The following is a 24,028-nucleotide window of genomic DNA, read 5'->3' on the forward strand; positions in this document are numbered from 1 at the left end:
CTATCTATTTAGTATTTAAGACCCTCACACCCCGTAAATAGCTCTCTAAAACAAAAAATATTTAGTGTCAGCTATCGGAGACACCATACAAATATCTCTTCTAAATTTTATAGAGATCGGTTCAGTTTTAGATATAGCTATTATATATATCTTAATCCAATTTTATGTTTATTGTTCACCAAAAGAGTAGTAAAATGGAATAGATTTTTGGGTAAAAATCAGAGTCGGTTTAGATATAATCCGATATATGTTTAAATCTAAGGGTACTCAAAGTCGATAGGCACAAAAGTTTATCACTTGTTTACTTGTTATATGGGACATAAATATAGGCCAGTATGTGGAACTACCAACACCACTCATTTTAGTAGCAATACAATCCCTGCAGCAAATTCCATAAAAATATATGGGCAAATATATGGGCAAAATATTCTATGGCAAAGGATACAATACTTTTTTTGTTCTCCAAATGCATCAAAATCATAGCTAACAAGTTAAAAAGCAGTAAGTTCGGCCGGGCCGAACTTTTAATACCCTCCACCATTTGCAACGAATTTGGAAATTTTCAAAAAATAAAATCCTTAAAAAATTAAATTAAAAAAATTATTAAATTTTTAAAAATACCGAATATAGCCGTTATATTGGGGTCTATACGACGTGGACATACATAGACATTGTTTGTCATAAGCCATTACCATATTCAAATTCGAAACTTGAAATAAACGGTTAATAATGTAGCTAAAATCATCAAAATATCGTATATAAGCAGGTGCCGTTAAATTGGATCTGTGCGAAGACCTGGACCAGCATAGACAATTTTCTGTCACAGGCTGTAGCATCCATTACGAACTTCAAATACCACATCTCAAACAATTCCCGTGAATAATGTCGCTAAAATCATCAAAATACCAAATATAGGGAGGTACCGTTATATGGGAGCTAAACGAAGACGTGGACCTGCACAGACAATTTTCTATCTTAGGGTGAAGTATCCATTTCGAACTTTAAATATCAAATTTTAAATTACTTCCGGGAAAAAGGTAGCTAAAATCATCAAAATACCGAATATCGTGAGGTACCGTTATATGGGGGCTATACGAAGACATGGACCTGCACAGGCAATTTTCTACCTTAGGGTGTAGTATCCATTTTGAACTTCAAATACCGAATTTTAAATTACTTCCGGGAAAAAGGTAGCTAAAATCATCAAAATACCGAATATCGTGAGGTACCGTTATATGGGGGCTATATGAAAACGTGGACCTACATGGCCCATTTACGAACTTAACCTTCCTACTAGAAATATAAACATGTGTGCAATATTTTAGCCATCTATCTCAATTCATTCGAAAGATAGTGTGATTACAACAGACAGACGGATATCGGTAAATCGACTTATAATTTAATTTTTTTTATTGTTGGGCCTGACATGAGTATTTTGAGGAGTTACAAATGGAATGACAAAGGTAATATACCCTCCATAGTATGGTGGAGGGAATTAAAATAGACAAAAGTAGAGCTAATGCAGTTCAAATAAATACCATATACTTGATTTGACGAATTTGAGATATTTTTGAAATCCAGCCAAATACAAATTTCATGTCATGTGAACTGTCAGTTTTTGCACTGTATTACCACAAGCGGCACACGGAATATCTGCCATCGTTGTAAAATTAACATATTATTTTTAGTTATCGATATACCTGTCATTTACCTTTTTTCCCATGAAAGCTTCTCACCGAGTATAACTTGTCAAAGTTAAAGTGAATAGCTATTATTAAAAGTATATACTTTTCCAAAAATCCCCCGAATAAAATTCATATGTAAAATATTTCCTCGAAATGCTCTCATTAGCATTTCACTTGATATATACCATATACCATATACATTTGACATTCACTTCTACTGCTCATATTTGTGTGTGTGCTTGTATGTTTACATCTATCTTCTCATTTGATTGATCCTTTTGAGTTCTATGGCTTGCCACGATTCGTTTTCATATTTTATATCGTTGTTGTGTTTGCCGTATGGATTTGTGGTTGAAATGTTGCGGTATGCAATTTTGTGTGTAACTCGTTCATGTTTAAAATGTTTGCATTTATTTTTTGTTTTTTTTTTTTTTTTAGTTTAGGTCAAATAAAAATTTTATAGAAAAACAGTGGTTTGTTTATTCTAGAGAGGTCGTGATTCCAAACAGTAACAAAAAAAATTGTTGTGTCTGAACCTTTTGAATTTTATTTATTTGGTTTTTTAGAAAACAGGACATGTTATTTTTATAAATTATCTAATGGAATTGGGATGGAAAATAATAAAATATTTTAAACACACATCAATAAATAACAGGGTCATTAAAAATAAGAAAATTGGGAAACTTGTAGGCGATTATTGGTACTAATATTTCATAATAGCTGATTATTTATTTTATTGTGAAGGTAGTTTTTATCTGTTGTATAAAATTTTACAATAAATATAGTGTTGACGTTTATTTTGGGATACCGTAGTTCTTATTTCATATTCCGTTTAAGCCCTTAAAATAATCACGTTAGACCCTGCAAAGTAATATAATTTTGATCTAAGTCGAATTTACGATGTCCGTCTGTTTGCCCGAACGAGCTGGTTATGTTCAATATATTCTCTTAAGTTTTTCTACATTGGTCTTAGGCCGGGGCTTAATATTTACTCCTCTGAATATGTCCAACACCAGCTACGCGAACTCAATTTTCTTCTTCAAAATGTTATACTCCTTTTAAGCAGCCAACCGGATATTGGATAGGTATTTTCATTAGCTTTCAAATGATACCATATCTGTTTAGTAGGTCCGGGTCTAACCTGGGCCTTGGACCCGGACTTTTGGGTCAAATATCCGGATCCGTCCCCCACGAAAAACTACTTTCCCGGGATCAGGGTGCAAATACCTACCTCTGGAAAAAATTACAAGAAAAAAATCTGACAGATTTTATTACACTAGAGTTAAGATGAAAACCTACAACCAAGTCAAACGCCATAGTTTTGACGCCATAAATTTTATTGAATGAAAGCAAAAAATGTCGGAAATACAATCAAATATTAGAATACGTTTAGATTTGTTCGAATTGGTCACCTTTGACACGAATTATGGCCTTTAATTGGCCAATGAAACCACCAAACGTTACCCGAATGTTGCTCTGCGGTATTTTGGCACATTCCAGGCGAAGCGTGAGGTGATCGACACTTTGGTATTTTTTAGTGCCAACCTTGATTTTCAAAATACTCCAGACACAATAGTCCAACAGATTGGAATCCAGAGATAGTGGTGGCCATTGTGCGCTGGAAATGAAGTGAGGAACTTCATTTTGTAACCATTCTTGGGTGGCGCGTGCTGAGTCCTGTTGGAATGTCCAAGGTCAGCGGCCAAAATGTGTGCGTGCCCAAGGCTTTAATACACCCTCCAGAATATTTTCGCGATAATATTCGGCATTTATTTTGATGCCACGGTCGATTAATACGAGCGGAGAGCGACCATCGGCTGCTATAGCGGCCCACACCATCACCATGGTCGGCGCTTGAATTCTGGTGGCCAACCGGAGATGCATATCTTCAGCTGACCTCTTTGGCAAGTAAACAAGATGATTTTGTTTGTTTTCAAACTGCTGGACAACGAATGTTTTCTCATCGGAGAAAACCAAATTCGGTAGTTCACCACTTTCGGCCAAGCGAAGCATCTCTTTAGCTCTTTGAGTTCATTTTCTTTCCGTTGCGTCCGCACTTTTTGGAATTTTCAATATTTTCCGAATGGAATATTGCGATATGTTCAGCTCACGAGCCATTTTCCGGCCACTGCGACGCGGGTTTCAATCAAGTCGCTTCTTTACTTTTCGAACCATTTCTGCTTCCGCCCACTTCATTGAAGTCGGGCTACTCTACCAGTATCATGGTAACGATCGATGATACGAGACACAAAAGATTTATTCACATTTAAATGCTGGAGTGCTCTATCGATATCCACTTGTGGTTTTCCAGCCAAATATAAAGAAACCACACTATCACGCTCGAATTCCATCACGAATAACTTTTTTTCTGGAAAATTCTCACCAAAATGCTTTTGTACGCTTGTAAACAATATAATGAGCTGTCACTGGAATAATTTTAACAGATGTCGGACAAGTGGCTTAGAAATGACAGCAGTCTGAATTTGGTTGCAGTTTTATTTTTTATCTCATTCTGTATGTCGGTGGGATTTTGTCCCCGATTTGCTAAGATGCTTTAGCAAAGCAAAGATTGCTGTTTTTTCAATATACAAGATGACAATAATTATTGAAATGGCAATCTCGAAATCCAGACATTTACTTAAATTAGTGATATTCCCACCCCTTGTTTTTAAAATTAAAATTACTAAACCAAAAATTCATTTGAGGACCTATATGTAAAAATACACTATATATAAAAATACGCTAAATATTTATTTAATATCTTTTATCCTTTTTTTCTTTTTTTTTTTTGATAAATTCAATTAAAAATATATTTCTTACAAATTTCGTTTAGTGGTTTTTAGCCACAGCACACATTTTACCCATACCAGTAATTGGAACTTTTGTCAAGTACTTTAAAAATAACTCAATTTTCATTTCAATTTATCTCTTTTCTTTTTCGTTCTCTTCACATTCTCATTTTTTCACATGCTCGTCTCTGTGCATTGGGGAACTACCACAGTTGATTTTCCAGCAAAACTAGAAATAAAACGTACATCGAATTTGGAAACCTATCTGCACACACTACACAAGGCGACCAATTACTCGTTGCGGGTACTGGCGTACACGGCCACTGGTGATGGTGTAGCCAGTCAGCCGTTATATTGCCAAACGGAGGATGATGTGCCCGATGCACCGGCTGCCATCAAAGCAGCTGCCCTGACGGCAGATTCCATTTTGATTTCATGGCTGCCACCGAGAAATCGCAATGGCATAATAACCCATTATACAGTCTATTCAAGGGAAGCCGGACGTAAAGGACAGGCCAAATGTAAGTATCCTCTAGCCGCCCTCATTCTATTTTTCACAGCTTCCTAGGTTGCTTTTACTTCTTGCCCAAATCATGATGATGATGATGACCAATGCTGAAAAGTACCAAAAAAAAGCAAACTCCAGAAAGCAGAAAAGTAAATCGAAAAAAATTAAGCAAAGAATTTTTGAAGTTGAAATAAAAGTTAGTTTTTTTTCTGCGAGTGTGCGGAAGGCTGGTCGGGGCAATATGAACAATAGGAACATGGTGATAGGAAAAGTTTGGCTCAACTTATCATTGGAAGTCATGAAAGGTGCAGTAATATCCGGAAACTTGCCTTAACGCAGACGTCGTATTTGAGCTTCAGCTTTTTAATACGCACATTGATATCTGGCTACTTTTTTCTCTGATCCATGAAAATGGAATTGAGTATGATGGGGCAGCAGCAGCAGGAATACGCCTCGTGAATGCTTTTTTATTTACTTTTATTAGCTGAAGTTTTTTTTTCATCGCGTTGTCTGACTGTGATTGTGGATTTGAAACGTAAAAGTTTTGGCATTTAATTTCAATTTAATGCCCCCTTTGGTATGAACTACGAAAGGGAAAAAGAATTGATAAAGTTTGCGAATGTTTTGCTTTTTGTCTGTTTTTCCAATCTTCCCACCCACGGTGCACAAAAAAGGGTAATAATTTGCGCGGTGTAATTATCACATAATTGAAAGGAGATCTTAATTATCAATGTCTTGTGGAGCTGAAAAGAAAAACTTTCCTTTTGGGTGTGTTTTATTTTTGTCTTCTTTTTCGAGAAATGAATTAATTAATGAAGAAGTTTTAAACAATGTTATGCTAATTCGGTTTCAACTAGCAACAGTTTTTGTCAGATTTTTGATTAAAATTGAAGAATGCAAGTTGGAATTAAGGAATGTTGAATAAATTTAATTATTTCAAATCTAAGTTTAAAATAAAAAATTGAGCTCGAGGTCTTTGCAAAACAAGTACCGACGTCAAGTATTTGGTCGAAATCAATAACTAAAAATCAGAAAATATATTTAATTGTCTAAAACTAACAAAGCGAAAAAAGAAATGAGAAAATGAGATTTTGGAAAACTTCTCTAATATGGAAGTTCCAAAGTCTTCATATTGCCCTTTGTCCAGAGAAGACCTGATATGAGCTGACTTTTATCTGAAATAAACATTAAAAATGTATAGGTGCTAAAGAGGTTTGTAAAAAATTGTTCATCTCATGATGGCCTCAAAAATGTATACTTCCAAAAGGGACCCATTAAATATACTTCAAAACATGTTAATAGGTTTTCAGTCCAATTTAAAAGCTCTTCTACATATTTGAAAAGGGGTTTGTCTTCAAAACATGTCTCGGAAGATACCTAATAAACCTCTTGAAATTACACCTGTAGAAGAATTGTAAAAGAAGTTTAAAGGTTCCTCTATCTCTAAATAAGACCTTTGTTTGTCTCCAGGCTGTGTAAGATCTTTGCAAGATTTTCTGACTTCGCTCTACAGAAGTCCTTTGGAGAAATTCTCTCTAATAAGTCATTTAAAATAAAAATAGTTTAAAGTTCTTTAAAAGAGAGAGAAAGTTTTGCTAAGATATATTTTTTGTAGAGAAGAATAGAATCACAAGGCTACAGAGGGCATATATCATTTGAGAACGACAAAAAATGCCACATCGAAATAACGGGCATAGACAATTGGTATTTTTGGGAGAAATTCGAGGGTATTTGGACTCGATTTTGCGTTGTCCGTCCATCTGTCTTGGTGACTGGTGCAAAATTGGCACGAATTATGGCCTTCAAACGGCCAGTGAAACAGTCACCTGTTGCCCACATCTTGCTTTGCGGTATCTTGCTCCAATCCCGGCAAAGCGCTTACTTGAGGTGATCGACACTTTGTTATTTTTTAGTGCCAACCTTGCTTTCCAAAATACTCCAGACACTATAGTTCATCGGATTAGTATCTGGAGATTTTGGTGGCCATTGTGCGCTGGAAATGAAGCGAGGAAACTCATTTTGTAACCATTCTTGGGTGGCGCATGCTGAATGCGATGGTGCTGAGTCTGGCCTTCAAACGGCCAATTAAACCGTCAAACGCTGCCCGAATGTTGCTTTGCGGTATTTTGGCCCATTCCCGGCGCAGCGCTTGCTTAAGGTGATCGACACTTTTGTATTTGTTAGTGCCAACCTTTCTTTCCACAATACTCCAGACACAATAGTCCAACGCATTGGTATCCGGAGATTTTGAATGAATGACCCATTCTTGGGTGGCACGTGCTGAGTACGACGGTGTTGAGTCCTGTTGGAATGTCCAAGGTCTGCCGCTAAAATGTTTGCGTGCCGAAGGCTTCAATACACCTTCCAGGATATTTTCGCGAAAATATTCGGCACTTTATCTGATGCCAAGGTCGGTTAATACGAGCGGAGAGCGACCATCGGCTGGTATGGTGGCCCACGCCTTCACTATGGCCGGCGCTTGAGGTCAGGTGGCCAACCGAAGGTGCACATTTTCAGTTGACCTCTTTGGCAAGTAAAGGCGATCATTTTGTTTCTTTACAAACTGCTGGACGACAAATGTTTTCTCATCGGAGAAAACCAAATTCGGTAGTTCACCACTTTCGACCAAGCGAAGCAACTCTTTAGCTCTTCTGCATCGATCTGCTTTCTGTTGCGGTGTAAGTTTTTGAACTTTTTGGAATTTCAATGACTTTACCCCGAGCTCATTTTTCAATATTTGCCGAGTGGAATATTGCGATATGTTCAGCTCACGAGCCATTTTTCAGCCACAGCGACGCGGGTTTCGATCAATTCGTTTCTTTACTTTTCGAACCATTTCTGCTGATGTTGCTGTTTTCTTCCGTCCACTTCCTTGACCTCGGGCTACGCTACCAGTATCACGGTAACGAGCAATGGTACTATACACAAAATATTTATTCACATTTAAATGCCGGAGTACTCTAACGATAGCCACGTTCGGTTTTCGAGCCAAATATAAAGAAATCACACTATCACGCTTGAATTCCATCACGAATAACTCTTTTTCTGGAAAATTCTCACCAAAATGCTTTTGTACGCTTGTAAACAATATAACGAGCGGTCACTGGAATAGTTTTGGCAGCTGCCAGACGAGTGGCTTAGAAATGACAGCAGTCTGAATTTGGTGGCAGTTTTTTTATCTCACCCTGTATATATTTGAACAACAGATGGAGCCTTTTTGAAGCTTAGCGATCCGGCGTGCTGATTTCCTAAAATAGCTTTTTGGCAATATATTCCCACGATTCCCTTCTACATTTTACTAGCCATAGCGAAAATGATTAAATCCAATAATTACCTTTACTATTTACTGTTGTAATTTCCGAATTCAATGTTGATTTATTGCCTCAAACGGTGTTATTTTAGTTTATTTAATATTTTATTTTCATTTAATTTTACTACAATTTTTTCTATTGTTTTTACTCATCTTTTCCTCTGCCGTTTTGTATTTTATTTATTTAGCTCACATGGTGCGTGTCGATGAGTCTGGTTATCCGGTTACACACGAGGCACGCAGTTTGGCTGAGAATCAAATGTACGAATTTTGGGTATCGGCCTCAACGTCGGTTGGCGAGGGTGAGCCAACATCTGTGGTGGCACAAGCCACAAACACACGTGGTAAGTTGAAAATTGAAATTCGATTTGATTTTATAGGTATTTATTATTGTTGTTAAACTCAGACAGAGATACACGAACTCTCACACACACACACACAACGTCAGACAGACTGAAGGATAAACATTCGCATAAGCGCATATAAATTTATGCAAACACTACATACATACACACATACATTCATATCGTTGTCATTGTATGACATTTTTAAGTACACGTATTGTGCAGTTCGATAAAAACCAATGTTTCAGCCATGAATTGTATGTGGCTGTGTTTACACAATTACCAATGTTTATTTGGTTTTTGGTACTTCTATGCGGGGGTATCGTTGCAAAATAAATACAAATGTGTGTGTGAATGTGAGTAAATATGATACCTTAAAACAATCAGACTGATTCTCTTTTTTGGTAATTCGTATGGGATAAGCTGTGATTTTGAATAAATCCTGGGAGAGGTGAATTTTTTGTTCCCAATTTTTATACCCTCCACCATAGTATAGAGGTATATTAAGTTTGTCATTCTGTTTGTAACACCTCGAAACATGCATTTTAGACCCCACTACTTTGTGGGGGTCTTGATCAGCATAAAATTCTATGTCGATTTAACGATGTCCGTCCGTCTAACCGTCTGTGGAAATCACTCTAGCTTCCGAAAGAAATGAATTAGGTTGATAAAATTTTTCTTTAAAAGCATATTATGTCTGCAGGACTTTTGGTATTGAAAATGGCTCATGTAGGCCCACGTTTTGGTATAGCCCCCATAAAACGGTACCTCCCTATTTTCGGTATTTTGGTGATTTAAGGGACATTATTCACAGTTCACAATTTTTATACCATTCACCATAGTATAGAGGGTATATTAAGTTTGTCATTCTGTTCGTAACACCTCGAAACATACATTTTAGACCCCACTACTTTGTGGGGGTTTTGATCAGCAAAAAATTCTATGTCGATTTAACGATGTCCGTCCGTTTAACCGTCTGTGGAAATCACTCTAGCTTCCGAATGAAATGAATAAGGTCGATACAATTTTTAGGTTGATAAAATTTTTCTTTAAAAGCATATTATGTCTGCAGGGCTTTTGGTATTGAAAATGGGTCATGTTTGGGCCACGTTTTGGTATTGCCCCCATAAAACGGTATCTCCCTATTTTCGGTATTTTGGTGATTTAAGGAACATTGTTCACCGGAAATGTTTCAAATTTAATATTTGAAGTTCGTAATGGATACTACAGCCCAAGACAGAAAATTGTCTGTGCAGTTTTACATCTTCGTATATCCCTCATAAAACAGTACCTCCCGATATTCGGTATTTTGATGATATTAGCGACATTATTCACCGAAATTGTTTCAAATTTTGTTTTTGAGGTTCGTAATGCATACTAGAGCCTACGACAGAAAATTGTCTGCGCAGATCCGCGCCTTGGTATAGCCCCCATATAACGGTACCTCCCGATATCCGATGTTTTGATGATTTCAGCGAAATTATGCACCGGAATGATTTCAAATTTGGCATTTGAAGTTCGAAATGGATACTACAGCATAAGACAGAACATTTTCTCTGCAGGTCCAGGTCTTCGTATAGCCCCCATATAATAGCACCTCCCTATATTCACTATTTTGATGATTTTAGCGATATTCTTCATCGGAATTGTTTCAAATTTGGTTTTTGAAGTTCGTAATGGATACTACAGTCTAAGACAGAAAACTGGCCGTGCAAGCCCACGCCTTCGTACCTCCCGATATTCGGTACTTTGTTGGTTTTAGCGACATTATTCCCCAGAATTGTTTCATATTTGGAATTTGATGTTCTTAATGTATGCTACAGCCTACGACAGGAGATTGTCTGTGCAGGTCCAAGTCTGCGTATAGCCCCCATATAACGGCACCTCCCTATATTCGGTATTTTGATGATTTTAGCAACATTGTTTAGCGATTTTTTTTTTTTAATTTCGCATTTGAATATTGTAAAGTCTTATCACAAAAGTTGCCTATGCTGGACCATGTCGTCGTATACATACGGCTATATTCGGTATTTTTAAAATTTGAACAGAATTTTAAAGGGATATTATTTATTTGAAATTTTAAAATTCGTTCCAAATGGTGGAGGGTATTCAAAGTTCGAAGAGGCCGAATTTACAGCTTTTTTATTGTTAAAATATTGGATGAAAGAGCCAAATTGTACTGCAAACAACAAGTTCAAAAGTATCAGTCGGTTTATCCTACAGATGTATACCCTCAGCCAATGTTTGATTATTTAAATATATTTTGACCCCCATACATAGGGTTCAACATTTTGAAAAACAAAACGTTCAAAAAATGCGAAATAAGCATCCAACTCTCTCTGAAAATTTCACACATACAAACATTTTTGCTAACACAAGATCTTTTGTGAAGACGATATGTATCTGCGTACCCTTCTGGTACCTCTATCATCTTCACAAAAGATCTTGTGTTAACAAAAATGTTTGTATGTGTGAAATTTTCAGAGAGAGTTGGATGCTTATTTCTCTTTTTTTAACGTTTTGTTTTTCAAAATGTTGAACCCTATGTATGGGGCAGGTACTAGAAGAAGTTCTCCGATCTCTACCGTATTTATAACAGATGAGGTATTAATAGAAATATTAAGATGTGCTAAGTCTAAATGGAATCGGATGTTAATTTCGCGTTTTATGAGCTTAATGAATATTCAAAATTTCGACCTTTTCCACCTTGACACCAGATCTTGGGTTTATAAAAATATTGGGATGTGTGAAATTTTTAAAAATATCGGATCCTTAAATGTGTGGGAAGCACTTGATTAACCCAAGGCCTGGTGTTAAGATGGTACCTCCCCCACAAAAGATCGAAATTTTCCAAAAATATATTTTCTGCACAGAAAGAGAACCGATAATCCGATTTGAAAAAAAATAAATGTAAAACAAATAAGCAAAGACTATAGTCGTGCGGGGCCGACTATGTTATACCCTACAACACTACAATATGTTAGAAGCCCCCTTATGTCCAAATCCATATTGGAAGATTTCACTTTTGAAATTAGGATTTTGACTAGGGACATTTGCCCAACATTTATGCACTCCGTCGTTGTTGTAGTCCATTTTACAGATAAATATAATCCAATGGTCATCCAAAATGCTAGAATTCTTCCCTGTCCTTAACTCTCTTCACAGGCATGTCGATTGGCTTCAATTGTGTGATCGGAAAAACATTTCTGTTTTTGGTTAATTTGAACCCCTAAATATTTTGCAATCATCTCCAAAAGCTAGAAGCCCCTCTGTATCTCCAAATTTAGACTCATCTATATGATTTGCTTGTCTACGATATTTGGCTATATTCGTCAACGGAATCAGCATAAAAAAGCCAGAAGTTCGCCTTTTGTGTATTTCGGGTATCGCTTGTAAGTAATGCTGGTATTTTTTCACACAAAATTAGTGGTCCATTGTACCCGCTGTCCTAAACTCTAACTTTATGCAAGATTTCGTGTCCTTTGGTTTCTATTTGTGACCTTTATAACGGCTGCAAAATCAGGAAAATTTTAAGTTTTTGTCCATTTCAACCCCTAATATACTGCGGACATCTTTGAAAACAATAGGCCGAGCCTTTCTGAGCCCAACCCTACCCTTGTGAAAATTTTCGTGAGGATCGGACGATATTTGCAATATTTATTTAATATCCCCAACCTGTGTTGTAAGGTGAAAAAATATTACAAAATATTATAAGTCAAATGGAAAAAATCGCATGCGATAAAAAATATGAAAAAATAAAACAAATGTCACAAAATACTACAAAATCTATTTAACATTTTTATTGGCATATTTTTCTGCGATATTTTTAGATTTTATACTTTTATGTCAAGAGGGCATTCTGAATTGACAAGATTTGTCAAAATCGGTCCAGACATTCTAACTAACATCCCCTTCCTTTGTATATACACATTGTATATATTTCGCTATATATAACCGATATATTTACTATCGACATCTACGTAACGGTCAGAATTGACCTGTTCGTCTATTTGTGATTTCGCCGGGATTAAAAATATTCGCTGTTTAATGGAAAATTTGACTTTTATTTAACACAAATGTTGTGGCCTATTTCACCCACTAAATATTACCCGATGACCATGAAAATTGGAAGGCTTCTGCCCGGCCCTAAGCTCTAGCCCCATGCTAACTTACGCTTTGATTGGTCTATAATTGCGAACTGTAGGGTAACTGCAAAATCAGGAATTTTTTCAGTTTTTGGTCCATTTCAAGCCCTAAATATTATGCGATAATCTCCAAAAGAAATAGGGTTCTATTCTGACCCTAGCCCCACTTTCCTATGTGGGAAACCAATATTTCGTGGTGTTACATAATTTTTGGCCCAATCAAACTTATAATACCCCCAACACATAGTGTTGTAGGGTATAAAAATATTACCCCATATATATGTTATACCCTCAGTCATATGGCTACAGAGGGTATAAATTTCTGAAGTTATGAGGTGTAAAAGGTTTCAAAAATACGTTCTTTTAAAGCGTTTTACTTCAATTAAAATATGACATTAATTAAATAACACTATTACACGATTCTCTCATGTAGAACATACCCTCAATTCGAATATGGTTATTCTTTATATAGTCTTCTGATGAATAAACATAAAATGATGAATAATAATAAAACTAGTATTGTAAAATAAATATCTGAATAAACATTATATAAAAGTATCGATATCAATATTCTCTGTAAATATCAATTTCTTATTTATATTCATCAATTTTTCCAGCACCTGCAAGAATAGCCTCATTCGGTCAAGTTGTACGAAAGGCAGTGGGAACAAGTCTTATACTGGAATGTCTGGCTGTGGGTAATCCAACACCCAGAGCACGATGGCTGACACGTGACCGACCGGTAACCTTTAGTCCCTTCTATGAGGTGACAAACGAAGGAAATCTAAAAATACACAGTAAGTTTTTATCCTACGTCACAAACAAACATACAAACGAACGAACGAAAAACAATATCGAATAGAAAAAAGGATAGCATACAAGGGATAGTGCAAACAAAACAAGAAAGTTAATTAAAATATTTTGATTTCTTCCCTCCACCTTTACCTCAATTACACCTCCATATCTTTTGTCTTGCACTTCGCAAAACCAATATTGATTTTTCTTACCTGGACAATTTTATTTTTATTCCATTCTTCTAATACTCAATTCTCTGTACTTCGTCTGTGGCATATGTACGTGTGGCTGGCTGATGACATTTGACTTCATTCTCTCTGTCTCCAAATTCACACGCCCCACCTTCGGTGCACATGGATTCACAGGAGTTGAGGGTAGTCTGTCCGGAAATTACACATGTACGGCAAACAATCTTTTTGGCAGTGATGAAATACAATACCAAGTGATTGCCATGAAACCACCGGCCTCACCACAAATCATTGTCCAGTATGCCTCGGCGGACAGCATACGGGTGAGTTGGGATCCACCCGACGATGGTGGTGCCCCATTGCAGGGCTATGCCATCTCATATCGCATTATGGGCGAGACATGGTCCCAAATCGAATTGATGCCGGAGAATAATGCCTACACTATAACGGGATTGAAATGTGGCAATCAGTACATCATCAAGATGTCGGCCCACAATATTGTGGGGGATGGTGCGGCCAGTGAGGAAATTAATGTTTGGACCAAGGGTAAAGGTAAGTTATCACCCGTCACATATTTGCATAGCAAAACCTACTCTGGCATGTTCATTTATGAAGAAGAATTTATTTTGTTATTTGACTTCAAAACTAGACATTTTGAATGTTGTCTGAGGAGTTAGCCAAAAAGTGGTATGAACTAATTCGATTTCTGTTGCTATTTTTATTTCGACATTACAGCCTCCCAAGCTCCCATCAGCAACGAACTAATTGCAACGAACGCATCGTGCGTTAATTTGAAATTGTCAGCATGGAATAATGGCGGTTGCCCAATTCATCATTTCTCCATTGAACATCGTCCTTTGGGTAAGTTGTCCTTTTACACTGACATTGCGTTGGGTCCTTTGTGACGCACGTCGCTGTTGTGCGTTGTTCGACGCACCGTCGTCGTTTGTTTGATTATTTATTGTGGTTGCAACCGCAAACTAACTAAAACTACTGCAAATCTTCAAATTCATGTTTGCCGCATTGAATTGATGCGTGAGTTGCCATGTGTCAGAATAGAAACTGAATATCAGAGATTTTACATAAAAATATTCGAAACAATTATCGGTTGTGGGTCGAAATTGTTCCGAACAGGCGTGAAATGAATTTCTAAAAAATTGTTAATCTTTGCCATGGAACATATTTATATATGAACATGAAAGTATAGAAAATTAGAAAAAAAAAACAAGTAAAAAGCTGTAAGTTCGGCCGGGTCCAACTTTGATAACCCTCCACCATTTGGAACAAATTTGGCAATTTTCAAAAAAAAAAAAAATAAATAAATAAAATCCTTTTGTCATAAGTCATAACAATATTCAAATGCGAAACTTGAAAAAAATCGGTGAATAATTTAGCTTAAATCATAAAAATACCGAATATAGGGAGGTAACATTGGGGAAATACCATAACGTGGACCTGCACAGATACATTTCTATCATAAGCTGTAGCATCCATTACGAACTTCAAATATCAAATTTGAAACAATTCCGGTGAATAATGTCGTTATAGTACCGTTATAGTTTTAAATAAATATTTTTTAATAAATCCACGATTCCGACTCAGTCCTCAAAAAATTTTAAAAATCTTTGATTCCGTAAATTCTTATATACTATTTTTAATTTTTTACCAGGAAGAACTTGAATTTTTTAAATAACTCTTGGCCAACGCTTAAGAAATATATTAAAATGCATAAAAATTGGGCTATATCGGAGACTTCGTTCTTATTATACAATATTCATCAGTATTCAATAATTTTTTTTAAGTGGCTGATTACGTGCGCAATTTTTTTAATCGATAATTGATCCGGAAACTAAGTTTCTACAATCGTTTAAGGGACGGAATTTTGGAACAAAAATAAATTTGTAAATTGAAATCGGTTCAGACTTCCCGTATACATTTTCGGCGGATTACATGTATTTGATGCACCAAACACGCTATGTACCTTTAATTTCGACAAAATTTGGAATGTGCAACGGAATTAAAAAACGAACATATATTTGCCATATTATAACGTAATCGGTTCAGATTTGGATATAGCTTCCATATATATTTTCGACCGATTTGGAATGTATGACGGGATTTTGATCAGAATATTAAATTTGTCAAATTATATAGAAATCGATGCGGATTTGGATATAGCTCTTATATATTTTTTGGGCCGATTTCACATATTTGATGTACCAAATACGACATGTATGCCCAATTCCAATGAAATTCGCTCAGAGAGACGAAATTCGGTACCAAAATAAATTGTCAGATTATATTGAAGTCGGTTGAGGTTTGGGTATAGCTCCCATATATATATTTCGGCCGATTTCATGTATGTTATGCACCAAACACGATATGTATGACCGATTCTAATGAAATTCAGAATGTGTTGCGGAATTTGGTTACAATAATAAATTTAACAAATTAATTAGAAATCGGTTAAGATTTGGATATAGCTCCCATATATATTCTCGGCCGATTTCACATATTTGATGCATCAAACAGGGTATGTACCTACAATTTCTATGAAGTATAGAAGATGTGACGGAATTCGGTGTAAATGTCAATTTTGTTAAATTATATTGAAGTCGGTTCAGATTGGGATATGATTTTATTAAAAAGCATTGACCCTCAGTGCCTTTGTAATGATATTAGGCTAACAGCAAAAAACTACACAACGATATAATTCAGGATACGATTTTTGCGGGGAAGTATGTTACTACCTCGAATTCACTAATTGCAACAGAAATGCCACTCAACTTCAATAGATTGCAGTTCCTACACCCTTGGCATTTGGTATGAAGTTAATAACTCCGAAAAAACCTTGCGGACTAAATTTGGCATGTTCCTGCTTTCCTCATGGTCAGCTGTTCCTGGCATTTTCACGCGTTAGAAGACCGAGCAATTTGTTTGTTTACGCATTAAAGTATTACAATAATTACGTTTTTAAATTTTGAATGCATATAAAATCAAAGGAGATAGGGAAGCGCACCGGGTTCAGCTAGTATAAGATAACATTTATTTATTATAATTATTATTATTAATATTATTATTATTATTATTAATATTATTATTATTATTATTATTATTATTATTATTATTATTATTATTATTATTATTATTATTATTATTATTATTATTATTATTATTATTATTATTATTATTATTATTATTATTATTATTATTATTATATTATTATTATTATTATTATTATTATTATTATTATTATTATTGTTATTATTATTATTATTATTATTATTATTATTGTTATTGTAATTATTATTATTATTATTATTATTATTATTATTATTATTATTTTATTATTATTATTATTATTATTATTATTATTATTATTATTTATTATTATTATTATTATTATTATTATTATTATTATTACTATTATTATTATTATTATTATTATTATTATTATTATTATTATTATTATTATTATTATTTTATTATTATTATTATTGTTGTTATTATTATTGTTGTTATTATTATTATTATATTATTATTATTATTATTATTATTATTATTATTATTATTATTATTTTTATTATTATTATTATTATTGTTGTTTTATTATTGTTGTTTTATTATTATTATTATTTTATACTATTATATTATTATTATTATTATTATTATTATTATATTATTATTATTATTATTTATTATTATTATTTTATTATTATTATTATTATTATTATTATTATTTTATTATTATTATTTTTATTATTATGTTATTATTATATTATATTGTTATTATTATTTATTATTATTATTATTATTATTATTATTATTATTATTATTATTATTATTATTATTATAATTATTATTATTATTATTATTATTATTATTATATTATTATTATTATTATTATTATTATTATTATTATTATTATTATTATTATTATTATTTATTAATTTTTTATTATTGGTAGGCTATTCAGTAAGTACTTACTTTCTGTGGCTTAATAAGCTCATTATAATTTATGTTAGGATTGATCTATTCAGAGAATACATTGTTTCACTTGGAGAATTTAAATGTATTTTGAAATGTTTCCAATTCCTTTGTTTGATGGAAACTTTTCCCCCAATCTACAATATAGATAAAATCGTTTAATTCCCCTCACGACGGGAGCAACAAAATCATCATAATATTTATATAGAGGAATTTCATTCACAGAAAATGCTCTCCCCAAAATAATAATTTATGTCTTCTGTATAAATTAATTAAGACTCTTTTCAATTTCCGCTATAATAAATCTAACGATGAACTAACTAATATAAACACCATAATAGTTAGACAGCTGGCAACTATGTTTTGCGGTAAGCGTTTGGTGGTCAGTGTTATACCAACGAAGTTGTCTGTCTGTCGGTCTGTCTGTACGTTTCTCTGTCTGTGTGCATGCTGTCATTTGACCATGTTATCGTAATTGAATTCTATCTATGCTCATGTTTACATAAACATCCTTGTGACCGGCGCGGTGGATTTCGTTGCGTTGCGGTTGGTTTGTGAAATTAACGTTTTAAGTTTTTTCCTGGTTGTAGCTGTAGCCATCTCTATAATGGACAATGGTCGGGTCTGATGACTAGGTGGGCCCCACATATGGCACCATGATAATGATGGCGATGGGCTAAAAACTGCTGTAAATGAATACGTGCGTAAAATATTTTGAATAATGTCATTAGCTTGGAATTCATTTGGGCATATAATTAATAAATTTCCATTAAACATTATTTAATTTAATTTGAAAATCGATTTTTTTCTGTCTGTCTATATGTCTGTAGTTAAGCAGTAGTACTTATGAGTGTAGATGTGTGTGTGTATGCGTGTAAATGAAATGAAACCAAATGAGACTTATTTTGTGGTTTTGTAAAAATGGCAACTAAATGTAATTACAATACTAAATTGAATGTAGAAAGAAGGGGGTGGGGATTATACAGGTAAGTTAATTGTTTTTCAAATAAGGTAGGGGATTTTGTTATTTAACTGCGAGAGAATTATTGAAAAAAAAAAAAATAAATGATTGGTTATATAGCATTTTCCCTTGCAATTTGATAAATTATGGTATTGGTTATATATCTGCGGAGAAGTCTTTGAAAATTAAATATAGATAAACTTCCCTTTTAATTAATAGGTAAATCTGTTAAGATTACGTCTGTAATAAGTATGATCTATCATACGGAAAATATAATTTTGAATCAAATTTACACCAATCCTCATAAGTTCCCTTGTTTTTTTTTTCTGGGATATTCTCCTCAGGAATTATTTTATTTTCTTTCGGTTGAGCTCACGATCTCGTCACTTACAGTTTTTTTTTTTCATAGGGTTTTTTTTTTAAATAACTCCTGAGGAGAATATCCCAGACAAAACAACAAGGGAATTGATGAGGATTGGTGTAAACATTATCGTATTTTCCCACTAATAAAGAGTCGTTGTTTTCACAAAAAAAAGCAATAATGGGATTAAGCCTGACTATCTTGCAACAACATTTGTATTTTCTTTCTCCAGAAAATATTACTTTTTGGGACCTCTTCAGGCGCTCGTTTTCCAATAACTTGAAATAATTTTTAGATTTGATACAGATACAGTCCTTTGAGTTCCATGTAGAATCGTTTGTAAAAAAAAATGTGTTATGTCGTCATGGGTTAGCCCCAATGTAAGGGAATTATCGGGGTATTCAAGTATTTTTTATGTTTTAACCACATTTTTCAAATTAATTTCGGAAAATTTTGGTAACTTGATTTTTAGAAACACAAAAAAAATCCTTTCTAACAATTATAGGTTTCGGTATAAAATTCATATGAAGGCATCCCCATATTAAAGCTAGTTCTGTCGTCTTGACCACATCTTTCACTTGATTTGGCCTTTATTTGGCATCTTGGCTTCAATGTTTCGGAGTAGCTCCTATATAAGGTATCTCCTGATTTTAACTAATTCGAGGGTCGATTTTGCTAAAAATGTATATTTAGACTACTTTTGAGGTAGACGACCATTTTAAGGTAGACGACCAAAAAAAAAAAACATTAAGTTCGGCCGGGCCAAACTTTTAATACCATCCATCTTAGGGTAAAGGAAACATTAGAAGAAAAGAAACCATTAAAATGCAGAATATCGGGAGGTAGCATTGCATGGGGGCTATACCAAATCGTAGACCTACAGATGCAATGTTTCGCCAACGGAGCTAGAACTCATTATGACCTACATATACCAATTTTCAGACAAATACGTGAAAAAATGTGGCAAAAATCATTACAGAATATCGGGTACCTCCCGGCGGCTATACCAAAACGCGGACCTATAATTACAATGACTCGCCACACGAACTGGGACCCATTATGATCTACAAATACCAATTTTCAGGGAAATTCGTGAAAAAATGTGTCAAAAATCATCAAAATACCGAATATTGAGAGGTACCGTTATATGCGGACTATACCAAAACGTGGACCTATACATACAATGTTTCGCCACACGAACTAGGACCCATTATGACCTGCAAATACCAATTTTTAGACAAATCAGTGAAAAAATGTAGCAAAAACAATACAAATACCTAATATCGGGAGGTACCGTTATATGTGGGCTATACCAAATCGTGGACCCATATATGCAATGTTTTGCTACCGGAGCTGGAACCCATTATGAACAACAAATACCAATTTTTAGACAAATACGTGAAAAAAATGCGGCAAAAATAATCAAAATACCGAAGAGGTACCTTTATATGGGGGCTATACCAAAACGTGGACTAATACATGCAATGTTTTGCCATACGTACAGGGACCCGTTATGACCTACAAGTACCTATTTTCAGACTAATCCGTGAAAAAATGTGGCAATAACCATCAAAATACCGAATATCGGGAGGTACCGTTATATGGGGACTATACCAGAACGTGGACCGATATATCTCATTTTCAATACCAATCATCCTAGGCACAATACAAATTGCTCTGCTAAATGTTGGCGCTCTACGTCAAATAATGTGGGCTGTGTCGTGATTTCAACAGACAGACGGACATCGTTAAATCGACTTAGAATTTCATGCTGATTATGAATATATACAGGGTTGCCCATATTCGACGGACCTTTGGGGCCATTCCAATCGACGAGGCTTGTCCGCAGGCAACATTCTTTGCGTCAATTGAATTTTGTACGGGAACAAATGCAAATCAATGCGAATAATCCGTTGTAAAGTGGACCGAGCCATGCCCAACTGCTGAGAACGGCGTTTTTGGGATGTTCTTGGGGACCTCTCAACACTGGCTCGTACGGCAGCGATATTCTCGGCCGATCGCCTTGGTCGACTTTTATATGGCCTCTTCGGATTAGAAAGAGCCTTACTAGTCGAAAATGTTTCGTATAAACGCTTAATGGTGTTCTTAGAAGGCGCACTTCTCACATTTTTTAATTTTTTTTAAAACACGTTGAGTTTTCACATTGGCAAAAGTTGTGAAACTTGTGGTCCATTTTACAGCTAAATGAAATCCAATGGACATCCAAAATGCTAGACTTCTTCCCTGTCCTTAACTCTCTTCCCATGCGAAATTCCATGTCGATTAGTTTCAATTGTGGCCTATAGAGCGACTACAAAATTAGAAAAAAAAATTTTTTTTTGGTCCATTTGCACCTCTAAATGTACATCTTAAGAACAATAGGCTTTAATTCTGACGCCAACCCTACCCCCATGTCAAATTTCGTGAGGATCGGACGATAATTGCAATATGCATATAATACCCTCAAAACGTAATGTTGGGGGGTGTAAAAATTTATAAAATTTACAATTCAAAGTTGCTTTTAAAAATAAGCATTAAAACTAAAACTACGAGTCGGCAACGGGAACCGGATAATCTAGCTTCCAAAAAAAATATCTAATATTATAACATAATACCAAAATTGAGGTAATGGCATATAGTTTTATACAGAAAAATATTTCGAATTTAAATTATCTAAAATGGAATGTAATTTTCAAATCTATATAAGATTTTCTCTTCGTTCGAGACTACACAGCAGTGGGCATGGATGGACCTATTAAAAAAGCAATATTTTTGGGACATACATATTTTCAATAAAATTACAGACAATCTGTAATATGTGTTTTTGAAAAAAAAAAAAAAAAAAAAAAAAAAAAAAAACAGCGATCTAGATCTAATAAATTATTCCCTTTCCATTTATCTCCACAGGTGATGTCCGTTGGACTGTTGTTACATCCGATATCTCCAATGCCGAAGAGAATCGTGAAAATTTAATATTTTGTGAATTTCAACCGGCCAAATGGTATCAACTGCGTATATCGGCCATCAATGATGCTGGCAAAACGACAGAACATTATCATTTTGCAACAACGAACATCGACGGCGTGACCATACCACCACCTCCTGTATTTCCATCGGAAAATGATTTAATGAATAATCTAATAAATGCTACGAATCCCACCAACGGTGATTGGCTGTCAACGTTTATTGTCATTGTCATTATAACTGTGGCCATAATCATTATGTAAGTACGATTTTGTTTGTAATTGATTTGTCTTGCAATATTTATTTGGCACAATGAGTAATTTGGTAGTAGCGTATCTGCTTGACTTTGATTCAAAATGGATGAATATAGATAGGGAGAATATTTACATATAAAGGTTGGGTACTATTTATAAAAAGAGGTTTCAATTAATATACCCTAGCCATTAGGCTACATTCCATACGACCCAAACGTGCTTCATCGAAATAACGGTTTAATATCCTAGATCTCTTTGGACAAAATCCGTTTCAGTACTTTTTGAGTCGATGTTGTGATATCCGTCCGTCTGTCTGCAGGGGAGTATCACTTGTCTCGAAGGGGGTATCCGCTTTTGTCCAAACGTGGCCGATGGCAATATAATTATCAAACTTACATCGAGTTCGGAGATGGACAATATCGGTGCACTACCTCCTTCACAAAAGGTCAAAAATTTCAAAAAAAGACATAAATAAATAAAAAAATGTTTTATTGAACACAAAGGGAAAGGATATTCCTATTTTGCTCCAAATTTGCAAATCCTAGTATTTGCGTCAGTTCTAGGTAAGGTGCAAAAATGGACAATATCGGTCCACTCCATCAAGTACCTCCCCCCAACGAGTCAACATTTTGAATAATTGCAACTCTTATAAAATGTGATGTAAGAATCCGATTGTCTTCAAATTACATACATCACTATATTCAAATTACACACATCACTATATTTTTATCAACACAAGGTCTGGCGTGAAGATGGGATATATCGGTCCACTTCTTCTTGTACCTCCCCAACAAAGGGTCAAAATGTTGATTCTTCATGAAGCTCATCGAACGTGGCATCAGAATAAATGTCGAATATTATCGCTAAGAAATTCTGCAGGGATGTATTAAAACCTTGGGCACGCAAACATTTTGGCCGCAGACCTTGGAATTTCCAACAGGACTCAGAACCATCGCGCTCAGCATGCGCCACCCAAGAATGGTTACAAAATGAGGTTCCTCGCTTCATTTCCAGCGCACAATGGCCACCAAAATCTCCGGATATCAACCCGTTGGACTACTGTGTCTGGAGTGTTTTGAAAACCAAGGTTGGCACTAAAAAGTACCAAAGCCAGCGCTTTGCCGGGAACGGGCCAAATTAACGCAGAGCAAAATTTGGTGCTATTTCCGACACTTTTTGCTTTTTGAGTTTTGGTGGCCAACCGAAGGTGCACATTTTCAGCTGAACTCTTTGGCAGGTAAACACGATAATTTTGTTTGTTTACTGGACAACGAATGTTTTCTCATCAGAGAAAATCAAATTCGGCAGGTCACCACTTTCCGCCAAGCGAAGCAACCCTTTGGAGTCTATTTTCTTTCTGTAGCGGTGTAAGTTCTTGCATATTTTGGAATTTCAATGCCTTAACCCCCAGGTTAATTTTTCAATATTTGCCGAATGGAATATTGCGCTATGTTCAGCTCACGAGCCATTTTTCGGCAACTGCGAAGCGGGTTTCGAACAAGTCGCTTTTTTACTTTTCGAACTATTTCTGCTGATGTTGCTGTTTTCTTCCGTCCACTTCATTGACGTCGGGCTGCGCTACCAGTATCACGGTAACGAGCGATGGCACGAGACACAAAATATTTACTCACATTTAAATGCTGGAGTGCTCTAACAATAGCCACTTGTGGTTTTCCAGCCAAATATAAAGAAATCAAACTATCACGCTTGAATTCCATCTCGAATAATTTTTTTTTC

General features: G+C 34.9%; 1 protein-coding gene across 1 annotated transcript in view; it reads left to right on the plus strand.

Moving 5' to 3' along the window:
* Nucleotides 1-24,028, plus strand: part of LOC101892598 (cell adhesion molecule Dscam2) — a 256,452-nt gene that overhangs the window by 213,213 nt on the left and 19,211 nt on the right. The window contains exons 23-28 of the mRNA XM_059121268.1: nucleotides 4,687-4,995; nucleotides 8,481-8,636; nucleotides 13,399-13,578; nucleotides 13,942-14,316; nucleotides 14,500-14,625; nucleotides 21,981-22,296. Coding sequence (XP_058977251.1) covers nucleotides 4,687-4,995; nucleotides 8,481-8,636; nucleotides 13,399-13,578; nucleotides 13,942-14,316; nucleotides 14,500-14,625; nucleotides 21,981-22,296 — 1,462 coding nt within the window. The remainder of the gene's footprint in view (nucleotides 1-4,686; nucleotides 4,996-8,480; nucleotides 8,637-13,398; nucleotides 13,579-13,941; nucleotides 14,317-14,499; nucleotides 14,626-21,980; nucleotides 22,297-24,028) is intronic.

This window comes from Musca domestica, unplaced genomic scaffold, assembly GCF_030504385.1.
Source record: "Musca domestica strain aabys unplaced genomic scaffold, Musca_domestica.polishedcontigs.V.1.1 1, whole genome shotgun sequence".
NCBI lineage: Eukaryota > Metazoa > Arthropoda > Insecta > Diptera > Muscidae > Musca > Musca domestica.